At 49.3% G+C, this 20,408-nt stretch overlaps 2 protein-coding genes across 4 annotated transcripts in view; one reads left to right on the top strand and one right to left on the bottom strand.

The window, feature by feature from the left end:
• Positions 1-14: 14 nt before the first annotated feature.
• Positions 15-5,557, bottom strand: YARS1 (tyrosyl-tRNA synthetase 1). Its single transcript, XM_056331312.1, is given in 15 exon segments — positions 15-800; positions 1,011-1,109; positions 1,111-1,153; positions 1,295-1,488; positions 1,624-1,718; positions 2,099-2,234; positions 2,702-2,787; positions 3,016-3,151; positions 3,350-3,442; positions 3,791-3,871; positions 4,220-4,349; positions 4,590-4,765; positions 4,878-5,024; positions 5,278-5,342; positions 5,449-5,557. Coding segments are annotated over 15 exon segments (1,608 nt in total). The 5' UTR covers positions 5,465-5,557; the 3' UTR covers positions 15-689.
• A 52-nt stretch (positions 5,558-5,609) lies between these two features.
• Positions 5,610-20,408, top strand: part of S100PBP (S100P binding protein) — a 27,622-nt gene continuing 12,823 nt past the window's right edge. Inside the window, exons 1-4 of one of the 3 annotated variants that reach the window (XM_056331315.1) lie at positions 5,610-6,926; positions 7,019-7,103; positions 7,918-9,231; positions 9,449-9,546. In XM_056331315.1, the coding sequence (XP_056187290.1) occupies positions 8,017-9,231; positions 9,449-9,546 (1,313 nt within the window). In that variant the 5' untranslated portion in view covers positions 5,610-6,926; positions 7,019-7,103; positions 7,918-8,016. The other 2 variants (XM_056331316.1, XM_056331314.1) reach the window with 2 other exon arrangements.

Here is a 20,408-nt window from a genome sequence, read left to right as displayed (position 1 = left end):
ACACCCGGGTGCAGTCAGCTTGACATTTTATTTGGGTTTACGACAGACAGATGGTTCCCGAGTCAGTGTTTAAGGCCCACGCCCCCCGCCACAGGCTCAGGACGGACCTACAAGTGCTGCCTGGGCTCCTGGCCAAAGAGCAGCACCAGCAGCGGCCGTGGGCGAGCGGAGCGTGGGGCAGGGGCTGCCCGGGCAGAGCAGGGGACGGGGCCCGCCTGGCTGCCAGGCAGCTGCCCCCAGCTCTGTTAGCAGCAACACAGGTTTGAGCAAGCAGCCTTCCCTTTCTGCCCTCGCGCTGCCGTGCCCACACATGCCATCCCAGTCAGGACCAGTGGGCAGGGCGTGCAGTCTGTGGCACAACTGGGAGCGAGCCGATGGCCCCAGTGTAGAGCCGAAGGCCACAGGCACAAGTCACACAGGTCCCTTAGGTGTGGTGCCACGGCCAGTCCCCGGAGCTGGCCCACAGCTGAGGCACGGACGCTGGCTGGGCAGGCCCAGGGTGACGGGGATGCTGGAGGCAGCTCTCCAGGTGGGAGGTGGCAAATTCAGTCCCAGAGCCCCCAGGTCCCGCAGGGCCGAGCGCCCCGCTTGGGGCACTGGGGAGGAGATGGCAGAGACCGGGAGGGAGAGCCTGGCGGAGGTGGTGGAGGGGGCCAGGCAGGAGGCGTGAGCAGCGGTTCTGGTGCTTGTTAGCTGATGCTCCCACCCTTCAGGCTTTTACAGGAGACTCTCCCCAGCTTGGTCAGGAAGTTTCTCTCCTTCCACTGGGCGACACAGTCCTCGGAGACGCGGAAGTCGGCCTGGGGAGCAGAGCAGAGCAGGGGAGGTTTGTCTCCTCCACGGCTTTGCTGACAGTAACAAACAGGGGGGCACAGAGCGACAAATAGCTACTTCGGGGTCACCCAGAGGTGGGGACAGGGGCATTATGTGGCCCTAAGCACTGCCCCACTCCATTCTTGGAGCCCCAGCTACTTCAAGTTGTGGCCCAGCCCCTCAGCACAGCTCCTCACCTGCAGCTTCTCAAAAACCTTCTTCTTCGGCTTGAGCTCGTCGTCGGGCTCCCCGCCCTCATAGCCCTCCACGTAGACGCGCTCCCCCGGCGCAGCACCCGGCCGGCGGGTCCAGGGGCTCCACCTGCCGCGGCTCCCCCATGCTGCAGAGGGGTGCGGAGGAAGCAGAGTCACCCCAAGGCAGCACCCACCTGGCCCCTCAGCACTGCCGGGCCCTGGGGCAGGAGAGGGGGATCCAGCCTGTGCCCCTGGAGGGGTGCAGCCCCAACGCCCCCCTCCCTCACCTGGAGGCGCACAGCACCATGCCCTGCGACTCCACACCCCTCATCTTCTGGGGCTTGAGGTTGCAAAGCAGCACCACCAGCCTGTCCTGCAGCTGCTCCTTGGGGACGAACTGCACCAGGCCGCTGACCACAGTGCGGGGCTCAGGCTCGCCCACGTCGATCTTCTCCACGTACAGGCTGTCGGCATCTGGGTGCTGCCAAGCAGAAGCAAGGTGAGGAGCAGAGAAGGGGACTGGGGTGGCAGGGAAGTAGGGTGCAGACACCCCGCCCCTAAAGTGCCCACGTCACCATGTGGGAAGGTTACCCCCCTCTCCCCGTTGTGCCCATACCTTTTCCACACTGATCACTTTGCCGACACGGATGTCCAGCCGGGATGGGACCACGTTCTCTGGCTCAGAGTTCTTGGTGCCCTTCTCTGCAGGCTCTGCAGTGCAAAGGGAACAGTCACACCACTCAGCATAAACCCAGGGAGCTGGCCAAGCCCTGGGAGTGCACAGTGACCCCCAAATGATGGCCCTGGGGCCTGCTAAATTCCATGATTGTCTGTGTATCAGGAAGCACAGTCCCTCCTCTGCTTTGCTGGCCTCTCAAGCACCAGAGAAGCGTGCTGGCGTCTGTCCTCTCTGGGGCAAGCAAACAGCCCTGGCACTGGCCTTTCCTCACCCTTCCTAATGCTCTCCGGGGCTCCTCTCGAGACTGAGGTTTCAGAACTTCTCTCTAACGTCAGCCCCTGGAGGGACACTCTCCCACCCAGCCCTGCGTGGCCAGGGCCCTCACTTCCCCCAGCTCCCAGCACCTCCTTACTGGCTTTGGATGGGTTGGGATACGCTGCATTGGTCAGCTGCTTCAGTTCCGGGCTGTTGAATTTCTCTCTGATGGGGTCAAGTAGTTTGTTCAGGGCCACTTCCACCGAGTTCTTCAGGTCTCCGGGATGGACGACCTGTATCATGACAAACAGACGGGTTCCTGCATGGAACATCCAGGGCAGGGGGAGCAGCTGAATGTGACTCACCGATCTGAGGCCAGACAACGCAGGGTGGGGCGATGAACCCCAACCCTTGGCCTAATTCCCCCTCGGACATCAAAGCCCCTCTTCTGGACACTTTTGCTTGCAGCCTCAGCTGGGAACAGCCGAAAACAGCTAAACTGCTGCTCTGTTCCAGGATGTGGCTGACGTGGTCCTGTCCCACACCAGGACAGCTGGTGCCCCCACATCCTTCATCCATCCTCTCACCTTCAGGCTCTCCCGGCTAGGAGCACCCTGTCACCCTACAGCCACTGGGCCACGCTCGCTCCACACCTCTTCCTGGTGTGGATTTCTATCTCCCACAGCTACTCAGCGCCCTGCCAGAGAGCTCTCGGGATCCTCAGGGACAGGGAGAGGGTTCAGTCCCTCCCAGCACTCACCTGCTCAGCAAAGTCTTTCTCCAGGGCCTCATAGGCTGTGTAGGTTTTGTTTCCTCCCCATTTTTCCTCTCGTAGAACGACAAACTCTGTGACACAGAGATTTTAAGGCTCAGACTAACTTAGGTGAAGACTCACTCCCTGCTCTGCCAGAAAAACCACCCGCCCCACTTTGCCCAAGAGCCGAGGGGGACCGCAGCAGTGGCTGGGGAGGTGGCACTCAGGGGCAGCTGGCTTCAGGGGACACACGCTCCTGTCCCCTCCTCTAACCCACAGGAAAAACCAGACGCAGTGCTCAAGCAAGGTGAGCCCCTCACCTGATTTGAGGGGAAAGAGGACGTGCTTGATGAAGGAGAGGACACCGTTGTTCTCCACGTTCCCTGGTTCACAGAAAGCCTTCTTCAACTTCTTCTTCACATCCTCCTTGCGATCCAGAAGATCAATCTTTGAGTCCTGCAGGAAGAAATTTCCCCAGCCCTTTACCCAACCTCCTGCCCAAAAGAGACAACTCATGCTGAAGTTGCTGCTCTCAGACCCCAGTGTGAGTGGAGACAGAAGTCACCTTCTCTTGGGGTGCAGCCTCTCTGCCCCCAGCCATCAACCTGTGCCCCCCCCAGAACCCCTGACCACAGCCACTATTCAGGGACCAACCTCTTCTGATGAGCTCATTTTGCTGCCTGTCAGACCAGGAACCATTGGGTTCATTAAGTGGACGCGCTTGGCATAGCCCAAGGAAGGAAGGTACTGGGAAAAAGCAAGAAGGCAAGTCACGGACAATCCTCTTCTGAAGATCAGCTTTAACTCACAATCCCTGTTTGCTCCTGAGTCCAGATAACTTGGGGACCCAGAGTAATGGAACTATTGTCCAGAAAGCTATCGTTGAGTTCCCAAGGCACAGACAGCCACAGCCAGGGATGCGTGGCAGCACACTAGAGCCCTGCAGATCATGAGAGCAGCAGCAGGAGCTGTGAAGAGCACAATGGTGCCAACCGTAATCACAGACACGCTTTTCCCAGTGGATCTGTGAGTGTTTTGAGCTGCTGCCCCAGGCAGCAGCACTGCAGAGGGCTCAGAAACACCCCAGTTCCTGACCTTCTCTGCAAAGGTGAATATCTTCCTCTGATCAACTCCTCCAAACTGTGCATCGACCTTGAGGTACTCCTCATCCAGGGCCTGTGGAGAGACACACATAGCCTTGAGACTGGTCCCAGGACTTCACACTCTGGGTGTCCTCAGTCTTCAGAGATCCTGCCCATCCCCCAGCATGTGCCCAGCCTCTGCCAGGGCACACCCACCCTAGGAAGGACAGGAGCTCTCCAGACTGCCTGCTGTCCTGCAGCTGGCCAGAGTTGCTGTAAAAGCAGCTCTGTGCTTGGGTTATGTGTTGTGCTGCTGCCAGGTGTAATACTGGGGTGGAGTATAACGACCTTGGCATGCAGCCTCATGTGTCCCTGCAGTCCTGGCTTCGCCCAGCACCTCCCTGGCCAAGAGGCTCTGCCGACCTGCCTCGCCGCAACGCACCTGCAGGCCTGGGTAGAGCAAACCGCTCAGCAAGGGGTGCTCCACCTGCTTCACCACCTCCGCTCCCGCCTTCTTTGCATCGTGCTGTGTCACCACAGAGGAGAGGCGGTACACGTCCAGCGTGTACTCCCTGTGGGAAGGGACAGCAGTTAGCACTGGTGAGGGGGACATCTTTTAGAGCTGCTTCACACAAAAACTGGTTCTGGCCACGAGAGAAACCGAGGCCTGGAGGCACCTTCACTTTTTTCCCTGAATGAATGACAGTGCCTGGGAGCAGACCCAGGAAAAGCGCAAGCTCGCAAGCTCAGGAAGAGCAGAGCCCCAGGTCAGCCTTCCCCTGCCCAGGAGGGCCAGGCGCCCCAGGACTCACTTGCTGAGCTGGTAGTCAGTGCCTCGGACAAACTTCAGCTTTTCCAGGGGCACCCCAATGCTCTCCAGCATGGCTTTGATCACGTTCTCATAATAGCGGGTGCGCAACTCCAGCAGCTCCCAGGGGGCCTTCATGTTGTCTAGGTAAGCGTGGAGATCAGCAAAGAGTATTGTCACCTAGCACGGAGGGGGACAGTCAGTGCCGCAGCAGTCAGGGGAAATACACGTACCGCCCAGTAGCATGGTAACACAGTCCCGCAGGGTCCGAGCTCCCAGCCTGGCCCCGTACCTCACACCCGGCCTTCAGGAAGTCTGCGATCTTGGACATGGGCACGAAGTAGGCCACATGCGGCTTGCCCGTGGTGGCGGTCCCCCAGTAGATCTTCAACTCTCGCTCCTTCAGGATGGCCATAAGCTTATCCTCCCCCAGCACCTCCTGTGCAGGGCCAAGACACACATCTGGCACGGCTGAGCCTGCCCGGGAAGGCGCTGGGGCAGGGCGCGGGCAGGCCGGCAGCGCTGCTGGAGAGCTGAGCCCTGGCTCCGGCCCACCCTGCACACAGCGTGTCCCCGCGGCTCCTTCCGGCTCCTGCAGCTGATCCGGGCCCCCTCCGCTACACCCAGGGCCTTCCAGGCCCCCATCCTCCCCCGCGGCCTGCCCCGGCCGCCCGCCCACCGCCCGCCGGTACCTGCAGGTTCCGTGTGATGAGGTGATACTTCTCCTGCGGGCCGGGCGCGGCCTCCATAGCGGCGTCTGCAGGGAACGAGACACCGTTACCGGCGGCACCAGCCCCCCGGGAGCCCCCGAGGCCCCGCCCGGCCCCGAGGCCGCCCCGCTCCCCCGGCCCAGCCCCACCGACCTTCCCCCGGTTGCATCAGCCCCGCTCGGCGCTCGCCTGCCGCGCCTGGCCGTCACTTCCGCCGCTCGAGCGCCGAGCTGCCGATGAGGGGGGGCGTGGCCGCGGTCCGCCAATGAGGCGGTGCCTCGCGCACAGGGGGCGGGGCTGCCCACGCCGTTAAGATGGCGGCGGGTGAGCGCAGAGTGGCCCGTTGCGCCGCTCGGCCTCGCGTAGGCCTCGACGGTTCATTTGACTTACTGTAGCTCTCTGTTTATTTATTTGGGTTTTTTTTTTCACTTCTCTTTCCGGGCCGGGGGCGCCCAGTGTCTTGCCTGGCCGGGGGGAGGGCGTGGGCCGGGCCCCTCCCTCGGGGCGGGGCCGTTGAGGTAGGGGCAGCCGTTAGGGCCAAGCCGGTAGCCGGCGCGAGTAGGCCCGTGACAGGGTGAGGTGAGGGAGCTGTGAGGGTGTAACGCTGGCGTTTGCCTTCGTGCTCTCGGGTGAGGTGGGAGCGGGATCCCCACGCCTCGAGATTTTGCTGGTTCGAAGAAGGAAACCCAGGCGGTGGGCAAACCTCGGCTGAGCGGGCTCGTGCCCTGTGGCCTGTGATGGTTTTCTCTAGCAGGTGCCCCCTGCTCTTTTCAGGGAGCAGATCCCACAGCAGTGGAGCCCTGCAGGCTTGCGAGATCTGTGTGTGGCTGCAGAGAGTGGATGAGGCAAGGTGGCCAGTCCACGAGCCTTGGCAGAGCTGTGTTTCTCAATAGCTTTGTATTTTGATCTCGTTATTTATTGGAACTGTGCTAGAAACCCACATAAAGCATGTGTAACTCTCCAAAGAGCCCTCCTTTGGCAGCCCCTGGTAGAATGGCCCATCCATGCTGGTGCTTTTGCAGCTGGGGGTGAGCTGGCTCCAGCTTGGTCTGACTGTACAAGCACCAGTGCTGGAATGAGGGACAGGGTGAGAGACTGGCAGCCCGCGGCCTTGGCTTACATCAGTTTGAGTGATTCCAACCCTTACAGAGCGTTCCCTGGTATCAATCCTTGAACAGTCCATGAACCCAACACGCTACTACAGAAAATGGCAAGGGGCTCTGTCTGGGCTTATCAATCATCGATTGCATAGTTATCAGAGTCCAGAACCAGTTGATTAGGGCTGAAGGTACAGACCCAGCGTAGGCTGCAGTCAGTTGGCTTGGGAAGGTCACAGCAGTAAAGAAACCATTTCCTCCTCTACAGGCTGAGCACGTGAACATCTCCAAATGTACTTTTTGGAAGCCAGTTCCAGCAAAAAGGCTTAAAACATTTGTTTCTCTTCCAAGTCTTTATCGGTTAGGAACTGATTATCAGACTGCTTTACTCTGTAGGGCTAAATCTATGTTTAATTTATTCCTGTTTGTCTTTTGTTTCTCTTTGAAGCACTTGAGCAGTGGTGCTGAATTACAGAACTCCAGGCAAGTGCTATTTAGTGAGGACTGCTCATGACTCCATGTGTTCTTGTATAGGTACTGTACGTACATAGCAGGTTCCTGAGGTATTTTCTTCCTTCAGTGTGGTTACAGCATTATTGTGAAAGTGCTTGCTTTTTTATTATTAGGACAGAATAACAAAAGCAAGCAGCAGAACTGCCTGGGTTTTATTCCTGGAGTAGGTACACCCCCCACCACCTCTTTTTGAAAGCAGTAAGTAGTCAAAGCAACAGAAAGACAAAAGTTATTCCTTTAAATTTCTTGGCCAAAGAGGACAGGAAATACCTTTCCTTAGTCCAGATTCTCCTGCTGCGTGAGAGTCGAGTGCAGGGCTTTTAAGTCAAAAGATTCATGTTAGTGTGAGTCTTCACTAAGAGGAAAACAGGTTTTATTTGTGAATATCTTAAAACTATTGAATTTTATGGGAAGATTCTTTATCTTCTGATCTTTCATTATAATTTATGTTTTGTATGAGTGTGTTAGTGACTAATACTGTGCTGAATGTCCTCTTAGCTCCCTGACAGAGTTACTCTTCCGTTGCTCAGTTTTTCCTAACCCAAAAAAGACATTAGTATCTTTAAAGGATGGAGGTGGGGGTTGAGACACTTGTGAAGCTTTGTTTAATACCAAAAGCGTGCTCTGTACTTGAAATATAAGGTCATAAAGAATGTAATTTGTACGTACTGTTATCTGGTGTTAGGGTGACTGATTTACAGCAGCTTTGGAGGAGATGGTACAGATTGTGTTGATGATTGGGGCTTGTATCAGTTGTGCTTGAGAAAGCCAAACAACCTTGTGCGTGAGAACGTTCATGGAATGAAGGACTGGTGGTTATTATATGTTGTTAAGACCTAAAATGGTCAGAGGTAACAGAGATTGAGGAGTTAAAACTGTTGTGCCTCAGCTAGTGGTTTGACCTTCCTCGTTATATTACTGCATCTTTGGAAAACAACTGAGTTTCTTTTATTTAGGATGTTGTTTTTGCTGGCGTGTTGGAGCTGACTCCCACTGATTTCTTTTGTCAAAGGGCTGCTCAGAGGGCACCAGGATCAGATGAACTTCAGAACAGACTTCTAGAGCTGAAAGCAGCAGGCACAGGGTCACTGAGGCACAGGAAGACAGCAGCATGGATGACCAGTCCCCTCAGGCCTCTGGGCTTTGCCTTTGTCACGAATCTACACCTACTGTTTGTGATACTGTTCCCAGGGCCAAAAGGCTGTTGGATTCCGCAGAGCAGGTTCAGGTCATGCAGTCAGCTAAGAAAGCTTGTGTGTTGAGTCACCACTGTAGCATTCCAGATCCCTCAGAGAAACTGCTGCTCTCCTCCCCAGGTTCTGTGGGCTTTCAAGGGTCCCCTCATTTTCTGGATGATGCTGGCCATGATGACCTTGTTGCCAGTCCTGCATCACAATACAACGATGTAGTAATTTCTCTAGATACAACCAGATGTTTTGATGATAGTGAGCCAGATGACTCCTTGTTGGAACCGTCAGACGGTGAAGAAGGGAATTCTCCTTTCAGTTACACTGAGGAAGAGATCCAGGAAATCTTGGCAGATGATTGCATGGAGTCTGAGCGGTACCTAACTAGAAGGAGCACTCTGAGCCAAAATGTAAATGGAGAGACTGAAAAGGGCGAGAGCAGCAGCTGTACTGGGGCATCAGTTATCAGTGAAGATGCAAAGGTAACCTCAGAGATCGCAGAGGAACCAGATGCACCTCTGCCCAGAGAGTGTTCTCCAGTCACTTCTGAGTGTCATCCTAGACTTGTGAATGAAAACACTACTTTGGATGAGAACCATCTGCAGTCGCTCCAAGTAACTCGCATGCTGTCTGACCTTGACATTCAGGAGCTTCTGAGTCTTAGCCCATTTGATGCTGACTGTGTAGATCAGTCTCTGGAGGCCAATTATTGGGAGGAAGTTGAAAAAGAATTTTCAGAAGCAATCATAAGCGATTGCCTGGAGTATGATAAAGCTGCTACTAGCTGTGTTCTCGAAGAGTTGGAGGGGCTGGTGTCTAATGGCCGGCAAAGCCTGGGTGTGGATTGCCAGGGAGAGACTCCCTTTACGAGCAGGGATGTGTCTAAGAGCAGGAATGAGTCTAATTTCTGTGGTGATCGTGTGGAAAGATGTGTGCCCTCTTCTGACCTTGCCTGTGGCCAGAGTACAGCTGATGAGAGTTCAGCACCTGTGTTGCCAAGGTGTCCCACACCATCTTCTGGGTCCAGAAACCAAGAACTTTCCAAAGCAGCAAAGATCTGTTTTTCAAGGAAATTGGACACTCCAGAGGATGATCAAGGGGAGTCTACAGAACCTGAACAGCCATCAAACACCATTAAAGTAAACACACATCTTAATTCTTGTAATTGAAATGTTTTTATTTCCATTCCTTTTGATTTTTGCTTGCAGTAATGTCCATATGCACACAGGTGTGCATTTTTACACAGTGAGGGAAGGTTTTTCAAGTGGGGGAAAGTGAGATTTTTATATTAAGCGAGACTTACATGGAATGATTTTTAAATTAGGTGTTAATCCCTTTTTTTCCTTACCTTTCTAGTTCAGTGATACAGCTGTAGGCCAGATTGGGCAGGAAGAGACAATCGGTGGGAAGAAACCTGGTGAAGTTATTCCTGTGCCACAGGAGGAGGAAGAAAGGTAATTTCTTAGGAGCCTCTAAATGCCTTTGCACTTTGAAAAATATCCCAGTAGTTTCCTAAACCAGTTTGGTTAGTCATGTGCTGCTGGTTTTATCGTTTATTTTTTTCTTAAGATGCACTGAAATAGAGGGGGAAGCACTTAATATTTTACCCTGTAAGATGCTGTAAGAGGAGGAAGAACATAGGGCTGATCCAAATTGGAAAGAAGGCTGCTAAGACAGTCCTGGGCAAGTGGTCTGCGGGGCAGAAGAAATGTTTGTGCTGTTTTGGCTTGTTGGCTCCTCTCCTCCTGGAGTGATTCCGGCAGATGGCAGCAGCCGAGCAGCTCCGGGTGCTGTGCAGGGGGGGTTGTGTGCTCTCACCCCTGCACTCCAGGGCCTGGAGTTGTCAGTTCAGTGGTTTGTCCCCGTGGCCGCTGCAGACTTGTGGCGCTCAGATGTTCCGTGTGTTGCCGTTCCCAGTGTGGCCTCGAGTAAAGTGAAAAGCTGCTGGTTTTGAGGGCTCGCTGCAGGTTCCTGGCTTGTTAGTCAGGACAGGCACTTGCTGGTTCACTCAGCTGACACTCACTCCTACTTTGCTCTCAGTGTGTTACCTTTGCAGCTTTATTCGAATAAATACTTTTATGTTTGCAATCACAGAATAGTGCTGCAAGAAGTTCATGGCTGCAGTAGTCCTGCAGGACTTCTGCAAAGTCTTATGTAACCTAATTTGACAAATTGTCTAAAAAAATTAACACTGTCTTTTATTTTAAAAACTGAAACAACACCTATGCGTTTTGGAAGCAGAACTTGAGCAAAAGGAACATTTATATTCAGAGTGTGCACATCCCTATGAAGAAAACTGTAGCTCCTGCACCTGGTAACCCCCGATGGGATGGGGTAAGACTGTCCTGGTAAGGAGGGCAGGGTGGAGGACAGCTATCCTAGCAGGAGGCCTGGCTTGCTGAACTTGTATTCTTTGATGTTTTGAACATCCTTGTTCAAAATAGGGAAATAAAAAGTGCCTGCTATACTTGCTAGCACTACCACCAGTGAGTTCCTGTACAGCAATCAGTCCTGTTCCAGGACTGGTTCAGATGAGTTTCACAATTTGGGATACCTGGGAAACATTATACAGGGGGCTTGCTGCTGTACATCAGGAATGCTGTGGAGGTTTAAAGTGAAGAGCAGCAATGGATATCAGCTGAAGAACAGTATCTGGCAGGTTGATGGGTAAACTGGGATGTTCTGAAGGGTAAAGAGTGTTCTGGTAGCTTCTAGAGGTGGCCTCCCACTGTGGTTATTCTGAGCGTTCATAAGCAATAATTGTCATTTCTTGAGAGTTATAAGAAACTGACAGTTTTGTGGCTCATTGCACGGAGCATGCACTTATCTGGGCAGCACGAACAGCTGCATAGCCACAGGGCTGCTTCCCAGTGTATGAATACAGCATAAGTAATGCAGAGGGGACTATGCAAGGAAAGCCAAAATGGCCTGTTTTCTCTTCCTTTCAAATTAAAAATGCAAGACGTATGTTCTGAGTCACAGAAAATCAGGCAGGAGCTCCAAATGAACAAGGCTGGTGAGTGGAATAGAGATCTATTTTGCCAGGGAAGAACATTGTCTGTGATGCACACAATTTGATTTTCCTATTAGTGCAAACCTCTCTTATTCCAAATAGCTGTAGGCTTGGAATTCAGCCTGACAGACAGCGCGGGCTTCCCCAGTTGTCACAGAAAAACCTCCTCAGTGGGCTGACTTTGACCCTGTGTAGTATTTCAGTGCACCTGGATCCGCAGCGGTATCTCATATATCGTTTGTGTAGGAGATGCAGAAATGCAGAGAGATCCCAAGAAATTCCTAAAGGAAAATTAGCAGGTTTCAGAGTCCTCAAGGGAATTCCCTTTGGGAAGCGGTAACTAATATATTGCTGCTACAGATCTTCAGCTCTGTTTTGTATTGCAAATCTCCTGGCATTTGTCTCATGGTAGTGTTTGACTTTGCTATCCCCTCTTTTACGTAATCTGTCTGTTCTTCCTTGTATCCTGTCTCCTGCTCCTTGCTCTTCTGTTGTCTGGGTGAATTACAGGCTGGCTACAGCAGAGGTTTTGTCTTATCACTTATCTGCGTGGTATCTTGCACTTGTAGGCTATAAATACAACTTTCTTATATCTGTGTTGGGTGATTTTGTGCTGAAGGTTGCACTGGCTGGCATGTGTGCAATCTTTGAACACAGACTGGTTGGAAGAAATCTTTTTGTATTCAGAGTAAACTTTTCACATCTAGCCATCTCGAGTGAGCTGGGAGATGACCTATGGTTAGGGCTGTGCTTCCTCTCATTCTAGTTTCTAGAGGATATTAAACCTGAATAGATACATTTACTTGCAGCTTCCCATTGGAATCTAAATGCTGCTGAGGCTGTGTTGTAGCAGATGTAAAGATGAGATGCAATTTGAACATCTGCTTGGAAATGGGTGGCTGAAACTGATAATTGACCACAAGATTTCTGCCAGCTGACCATTTGTTAGCGTTCACACTTCATTATTACCCTTTATCCAACAGTAAATAGAATCATATCCTTCTTGATGAGATCCTCCTCGGCAATTCTGATGGGTAGTCTGTATCAGTCTACAGAAATAATGAGGCTCCTACTTTTATAACTGTGACTCTTGGCACTGTATGTCAGCACTCTGCTGCTTAGCTTTGTCCTCAGCAATGTGTGTAGCTGGATAGGCCCATTTTTAAGTGGGCAGGGGAAGGGCAAACTTAATAGAAAAAGCATTTCCCTCCGTAAACATAGCCTGCTCTTAGTTTCCACCCGAACATCTGTACTTCAGGAGCTCTGCTTTCATAGGTCATTAACATTGCGGTTGTGCATATGGGATAGTGCTCGTGCCACCTGCTGCTCAGACATATATCCTCATGTTATTTTGAGCGGGATCACTCTTGGCAGAATTATGCACCCCTGGGTACCTGGGAACCTGGGGTGGTTCCTGTCTGACCTCCAGCCACTGCTTTCTCTGAGTGCTCCTGCTAGCAGGACTCCACCAGCAGTTCTCGTTGAGGCTTGGTTTGTTTGGTAAAGGTTTATGATGCTTAGCAATTTTGTTAGACTTCTTACAACCTGGGAGAAACCTGAGAAATTATTTTCTTGGATCCCTCTTGAATCAAAGGGAGGAGGAGGAAATACCTTACAAAGAGTCACAGACCATCTGGTCTTACTGTAATAACAAAGACTGATATCTTTAAAAAACCAGACACACTAGGTTTAAGGTGATGGAAGGGGAGACTAGTGTAAGGGAACATAAGGAGAAACAAATCTGTGAAATACAAATGAGTGCTGCGCTAGCAGATTCTGCCTTGAAAGTCTGATCTGTGGATTGGTACTGTGCTGGCTGAGGAAAAACTTTAATCTTGAAACAGTTTTTACCTGCCCGAAATCATTTTGCTTGAATGGAAAGTGTTCAGGGAAGGTACAGGATTTGGGCTGTGCTGACATAAAGGAGGAATTAAATTTATGGCTGAGCCTAGGAGGGCTTCAAATTTGCTTTCACTGCAAAGCAAATGAAATCCACCTACGAATGCTAAATTGTTAGAGGGATGTGAAATTGGGTTTGGAGTAGGGGATGGGGTAGGAACTGATAAAACAGATTGCAAGGAGGCTTATGGCGAGGGCAGTGGTGGGAGGAGTTGGCTGTTCTTAGCGGAGTGTGATACTCCCTGGTCCCCAGGACTGGTCCAGGGTCTTCTCTAGTGGCAAATCACATGTTTTTGCTGAGATAATCAGGGCTCCTGGTTTCTAAATGAGGGTGGAACTTCCTGGAAAATCTCATCCTAAATGTGTATGGTCTCAGCTGTTGGGGAAGGAGGGAGAATGGACTGTACCTGAGGAGAAGGAAATTGAAATGTTTTAAACTGAACTGCCATGGAACAGAACTGATTTAGGGTGTCATTGTCTCCTTTCCCCATGTGTAATGGCCGTAAGGATTCTTAGTCTGAGCCCCGGGTTAGATAGTTAGGTGAGGCACTGAGATAACAGCTCTCTCCAAATACTTGACGGGGTTAGTCTGCTCCTGCGACTTTGCCTCTTGTGGAGGAGCTCAAACCTCTTACTGGTGTGAAGTACTCATGAGTCATGGTGGTAGTTTGCACAACTTCTTGTCTTCCCTCAGGTGTAGGGGTGAAGGGTGCACCCCTGGCAGTAGGAAATGACACCCCTCTTTCTATGACCCATTTTGACTGGGACTCAGAATGGCAGGGGAGGGGAACTTAACTGTAGGAAGGCTAAGCATTTGTGAAAAGTTGTGATTTCTTCTAGTCAGACACACATATTGCATCAACTTATTGCAGACAATGTGGACTGTTGTGCGATGGTGAGAGTTTGCCTTTTGTTGGCTGTCTTGGAGTGCTTCCCTCCTTCCTAAACAATGCAGCCCCAAAACGTGGATTTTTCAAGAACACTTCTGAAATCTCTTCTAGAAGTATCTTTTTTTTTTTTTTGACAAGAAGTTATTCCTTTGGGTAAATAAAAGCTGATACAGCAGTTTATGAAGGAGACTTGGATTTGCTCAAGAAACGTTATGTTCCCTGGAAAGGAAGAAGTGCTACGCAGAACCGTGATTCACATTAATCACATGACTGCAGTGGCAGGATGGAAAAAACTTTGAGTTTCGACTGGGCAAGGACACACACTGTTCTGTACCGAGAGAATCTTGAAACAGTGGAGTCCAGCAGGGGCATTATTCCAGGGAAGTTGCCTTCCACTAAGCTGTAGGACTTACCCTGAGCAAGCAGAAGGGCAAATGCTACAGCAAGGTTGGGGGTTGTTTCTTATGGTTTTGTAAGTATGGTTGTTTCATATTTTGTGATAAGAATTCAAGGATTCTTGCATTCTGCTGAGCTGTCTCTTGCCAAGGATTTGCTGTGCGAGGCCTTCAGATCTACTCTTTTGGGTAGAGGTGCCTGTTCTGCGTACACAGTAACACTGGCTGTAAGGTAGTAGTACTGGAGCGCCTGAGTAATGAGTAAAAGTTTGGAGCTCCGTGACCCCTGTAACTCTGACCTAGAAGACCTCTAGGGAGCAGCCTGCATGATCCAGTCACAACATAGCTTTTCTGAGCTTTACGATAAATATACATTGAGTGTAACAGAGGTATCTCTTCTCCAGCTGTTGGCACAAACAAGTTGCTTTGCTGGCTTGAGACCTGTGTGGTCACTAGCTGCTCTTGCTGAGCAACTGCTGTAGAAATGAAAGTCTCGGTGTTGTGGATGTGACAACCCAGATGCTTCTTCTCCAAACTCTTTTGATAGTGGGAATGACCCCTGTGGTTGTTCATGTTCCTTCAGATGGGTCTGCAGTTTATAAATGCTATTTCCTGAGTTATGCTGATGCCTGTGCACAAATAAGAAAAAAATAAGGTAGCAGAGTTGGTTTTTTTCAAAATGCAGAAGGGGTAAAGCAACCTCTAATGATGTGGAAAAGCTTTGTAACACTCCAAGGCCTGCAGAGATAACCAAGCTTATTGAAATGTAATTTGTTTTTTAATCTTACTCCTATAAGACTGCTTAAAGTTTATGGCGTTTTGTCTTGTTACTTCAGAACGTGCTTAGACGTAGCAAATGAGAGTATTTAATGTGTGTACAGCACTTTGTGAGGAAAATTTCCTTCTTGTAAACTGCTGTGTAGTCAAGCCTTCAGCCTTCTCTGCTGGGCCAGGGAGAAAGCGCTTTGCAAAGAGGGTAATAAAGCACAAGGCAGTGTTCCTGAAAGGACAGTCTTTTAAACTTCCATGTTGTCACTTACAAGGTGCCTTCTTACAATGTGGTTTCCCTTTTAAAACTTCGTAACAAGAAAATTAGGTACCAGCTGCAAGCCCCAAGGAATGAGGAAGGCTTTTTCCAAGCAGATGCTGTTCCAGCTGCGCATACACTTCTCTTGTGTGTGTTTTAACTGTTTTACTTACTTTTGCAGCAATTACCCAAGGTCCAACAGGAAACCTACCCAAAGGTTCAGCTTTACACATGGGTGAGCAAGAACTTGGCCAGACACCACTATTTCCAGAGCATTCCTGACCACTTCCACCATAGCCCTGTCACAGCCTTTCCTAATGTTTGATTTTGCGGCTGAGAGACTGTGCTGGTTCTTCTGCATTTAGAGTTGGTTTTAATTGTTCTGGTTTTGAGTGGTTTGTATTTTGATAAGTTGTTTCATGATCTGTTTTTAATAAGGCCAATGGAAGTTTCTATGTTTTAGAAACATTTGGAACTGGTTTTGAAATGCAATTTCAATGTGATCTGGTTTGTGTAGGTAACTTCTATGTTTTGCATCAGTGTTACCCTCTGAAAACAACCTCCTTTCAAAGCAGGTAACAAATGTAGTTGGTGTTCAAGAGGCAAGATTGCATGTTGGATGTGAAGATGTCATAATACTTCAGTGATGGAAACTAGAAAACGTGCTTTGAAGTGGAAAAACCTTCTTTAAAGCCTGCTCCTAAGCCTTGGCATTAAATCTCCTATGGTGATTGCAATCCCTTTGAGTAACACTGAGGTTTTAAACTGTGAGAACAGCTTGTGGCTCCTGTCCCCCTCCATTTGACAGACTTGTGTTCGTTTACTATAAACTCAGGAGCAGCTGTTGATTTACCTGGTTTGGTTATGTCTTGCCTTGTTGTTCTTCCTGTCCCTGAAAAAGTTTGCCTTTTTTGATTGTTTTTACTTGTTTAATTTGTAACTTTTCTTGTAAAAACATTTAATGAGATTTAGGCTTCAGTTTATAAACATTTTGCACCTGTTAGATGTCCTTTTCCTTTCTGCTGTGTTATTGTGAGGCTGCCCTCTTTCACTTGCCTGCTTTCTGAACTGCCCAAAGAGTGTGACCTCGTGTTTATTTAAGCTACACAATCCAACAGCAACTGCTGGCCTCTGTGCTGCTTCCATCTCCTTCCCTAACAAATTGATTTGGAGGATGTATAGAACAGAGAGATGGGTTGATCTTCTGCAAAATGCTCTTCCCAGGGGTGCTAGCAGCGCCTGCACAAGCCTTAGGAGCCCTTTAGGTGTTTGTAGGTGGAGTTCAGGGAGAAAATTATTTTTTCTTCACGGAGGAAATTGTACTATATTTTTATTATATTATTTTGAATTTTTTTGGTGACACTTTTGGCTAATGTGATCTTGAAATAAAACTTAGGTAACAGCACTCATGTTTTTCAGTGTCGTGTTCATAGATTTTATTATTTTGCCCTTCTGCAGCACCTTTCAAATCCAAAATGGGAGTGGAGGAAGTGGCTTTAAAAAGCAAAGTTTGTCATTGTCCTAGATGTGCAGTGACTGAGGCACAGAGAATCAAAGTAATTTGTCCAAAGGATAAGCAGCGGAGCTTGGAACAGAGCCTGGCATTGCCTGACTGCACTAACTCCGAGATAATACCGCCTCCATTAACAAAGTAATCCATATACAGCAATTTTGTGGGGCAGGGGATGTCTTTTTTTTTTTTTCCTGGGTTGTACAGGCATGGGTGGTGCGTGCCCAGTGTTAGGGCTTTGTGTCAATAACTGATCCTCTCCAGTTGATAACCGTCTTCTTAATGCCTGCGTGGCCTCTCAAGTGACTTTTACTGCTGTCAATTTTGTTCACAGGGCACATAGAAAGAGAAGGCGACATCCATTGGCAGCTGTTGAATGGGAAGTTGGGGGGGTTATTACATGGTGGCTGTTGTCTTTTAAAGCAAGTTGAAGAGACTTCTCTGAAAAAGGAGTAATTGTGCTCTTGGTGGCAGTTTCATGTGGCCATCATATCTGTAAAGTCCACCTTCTCTTAACACATAATGAAGGAAGACTTTTGCTTCAGGTCTCCTTGTTCCAGGCATTGTGAGAAGGCAACGGGGCTAGCAGGAGCCTGACTGCCGAGCCTGTTCCCCACCCCCCTGCAAAAGCAGACTGGCTTGTCTGCTGGAGGGTTTATCTGATATTAAACGAACAGACTGGCTCTTGGGAGGCCCTGAAGTAATGCAGGCCTGGCGGCAGCTGTTGCAGTCACATACTGCTGGGATAGCGAAGCTCCGTCTCAGCCAGTGATCGATGGTCACTGCTGATCAGCGATGATAGAACGGAGCAGGAACAGAGCGGCAGGAAGACCACAGGCAATCTGCTGCCTTTGCTCTGCATGCTGAGGTGTTGCCTTTTATGTGCTCAGAGATTTCCATGCTAGCTGTCTTGATTTTGTTACATATCTCTTTATGAGATTATTAAGTGATGCATAACAGTCAGGATGTTATTTATATTATCCTTCTCTTAAAGCAGGCATTCTGTTGCCAGTTCAGCCATGCTGAGAAAATGATATTATTCTGAACAGGCAGCACCTTACCATGACAGCGGGATGATGGTGTCTGTACGTGTGCTGTGTCCAAGACTAGCTTCCCTGTGCTGGAGGACCTCGGGCAGAAGCGGGTACCTCCTCCAGAATGTGTGTTTTGTGGTCTTTGTGAATGTAAATCTTTCACAGGAATGAACACTGCCATGGAGCAGCTCTGCGCTTTGTAAAGACTTTAGGCTTCTGGGCAGCCTCATGGCTGAAGATTTCATTCTTTGACATTGCAACTGTGATTAATATATGCTGAATGGTAGAGATACTGCAAGGGGAGGGAGAGATTGTGTGTTAAGCCTTTGTGGAAGGTCATACTGCATGTTTGCTGCTAGACTGTAGCCAAGGGCTCCATCTACGATTCTTGCTGTAGTAGAATCCAGCAATATCAGATAAGACTGGAGGAAATGGGTTTGTGCAAGCCCTGTGTGAGCTCTGTGATGAAATGTCTTAAAATTAAAAATTTAATAACATTCATCAATGTATCGCAGTCTAACAGCAGCAGCAGCTAGAAAACAATGAGACTGAAATTAAAACTACTGTGGTTTTCTTTTTCCTGCCATCCTCTCAAAAGCTAACCAACTCTTTCCTACTTTTGTGCTATAAGGTAATGCTAAATGGGAGGAAGAAATTACGTCCTGAAATCTGAAACAGTGGAAGCCGATAATATCCTCCCTTTGGTTTGAGAGAATGTCTAGTACCACGCTGCTTGCATCTTCTGCAGAACGGGTCTGGATGGTATAAATAGATTATATTTAGCAGTTGGTGGCACTAAATGTGGGGGGTTTTGTCAGTTAAAAAGGACAGCGATGTGCTGTGAAGTGTCAAATGGCATCGTGGGGCTATGTCATTATTGCCACTCAATGGCTCCGCATCCAATGTGTTCAGATTGCAAAGAAAAAGATGGCTTTTCTGGCTGCCAGCTTTGCTGACTCCATCTGGGATCTAAAATTCAAGCTGTGTCTTTCCTGGCTCTGTCGCTAATAATAAAGATTCTTCATTTGGAACTTAGTTAAACAAAATTGATGCTGGTGCATGAGCTGAAAGAGAATCCAGCTCGCTTTCCTCGAGATGTGTGGGCTAAAGCACCAACAAGTAGGAACATAATAATTTTAATCTATAGGGTCATCAGACAATTTAATAGACACCAGATTTTTGGAGGAAACAGAAGATACTTTAGCATAAATAGCATGTTGATCATACAGCTTTTTAACAAATGCTAGAAAGCTGATTGAATTTGGTCAGCTAGGCTTCTGCTTCCAGACTAGCCAGTAATAGCTCATTACATGTCGTTAGGAAGCTTTTCTGCAAATGTGGGGAAATTACATTTGGTATAACATATGGTATAATCTTCAACTCTCTCCTTGGGAAGTGAAGTCTGACTACTCAGGCAATGGATTGCCATATTTTTATCAGCAAAATGGATGTGCAGCTGTGACATACACTTTTGAGTGATGTAACCTTTAATGTCTTTGGCAAATACTGGCATTAGCAGTCTGTTCCTCTCCATTTACATCTCCTCCAGAAAGTTATTACCAGCTGAGATTATACTAACACTTTCTGTCATGTAGGTGTTTCCTCCTCTGATGCCATTGAACTGTCAGGGGATAAAATGCCTAATGTTCTCGTTTTCCTCCGAGGAGACGGAGAACAGAGCTGGTGCTGCTGCTTGTTGTACGGGGGGAGGTGGTGCGAAATGTATGATGCTGTGTGTTGTCAGTTGGAAGGACACGCTGTGCAGGATTGTTTGCTCCACACCACCTCCTGTGGCTCCATTTTACTAAACTCGTGGGGGAGGAATATATTGGCTAAATTTTACTTGTAGGCATAATATTACAGTGCTTGAAAGGATGAAGGCAAGTGGTGCTTCACTTGAAACACGCGCTGCGTGTATATGGGAAAAGGGTTGTGTTTTCAGCTCCTTGCTCCTTCTTGTGCCCATCGTCTCTGCTCAGTGATTTTTTGGAAATCAACAGGATTAGTCCCCCAGGGGCTGCACGGCGTCGGCGGAGCTGGCTGAAGGAATGCTTTCCTTTGCTTTTGGCATCAGCAGGGTCTCAGTTCATGCAGGGCTCTCTGGGACCCCTGGCGTGCCAGCTCCTTCCCACTTACTGAATTTTAGTATTTATTGAAACCTCCTTTTCCTAGCTCCTGCCTCCCAACAACCGGTCAAAATCAGCAGTCAGGTGAAAACAGGCAGGGGAATGGCGGTGGCCTTCAGGGTGTCTTCCTCTGTGGCTCAACATGACTTTCCTCAGCACCGTCTTATGGGTATTTTTTTCTCGATGTCTTCCCTTTATTTACTGTAAAACACCTCAGGAGTATCTTTTGGCAATAGTTGATGAGACTGAGGTATCTATTCTAAAGATGGGCTCAGTCCCAGAGATTTAATGGTTTCTGACTGATGGGTTACAGTGGAAGCTGATACTGAAACAGCAGTTAAAGCTTTGATGTTGATGACCCTCGGAAAAGTAGGATCTGAAGTAACTAATTCTTCTGCTGTAATGGGAAACGCCTTTTCCTA

Source organism: Falco biarmicus, chromosome 3, assembly GCF_023638135.1.
Source record: "Falco biarmicus isolate bFalBia1 chromosome 3, bFalBia1.pri, whole genome shotgun sequence".
NCBI lineage: Eukaryota > Metazoa > Chordata > Aves > Falconiformes > Falconidae > Falco > Falco biarmicus.
This window is presented reverse-complemented; position numbering and strand designations above follow the sequence as displayed.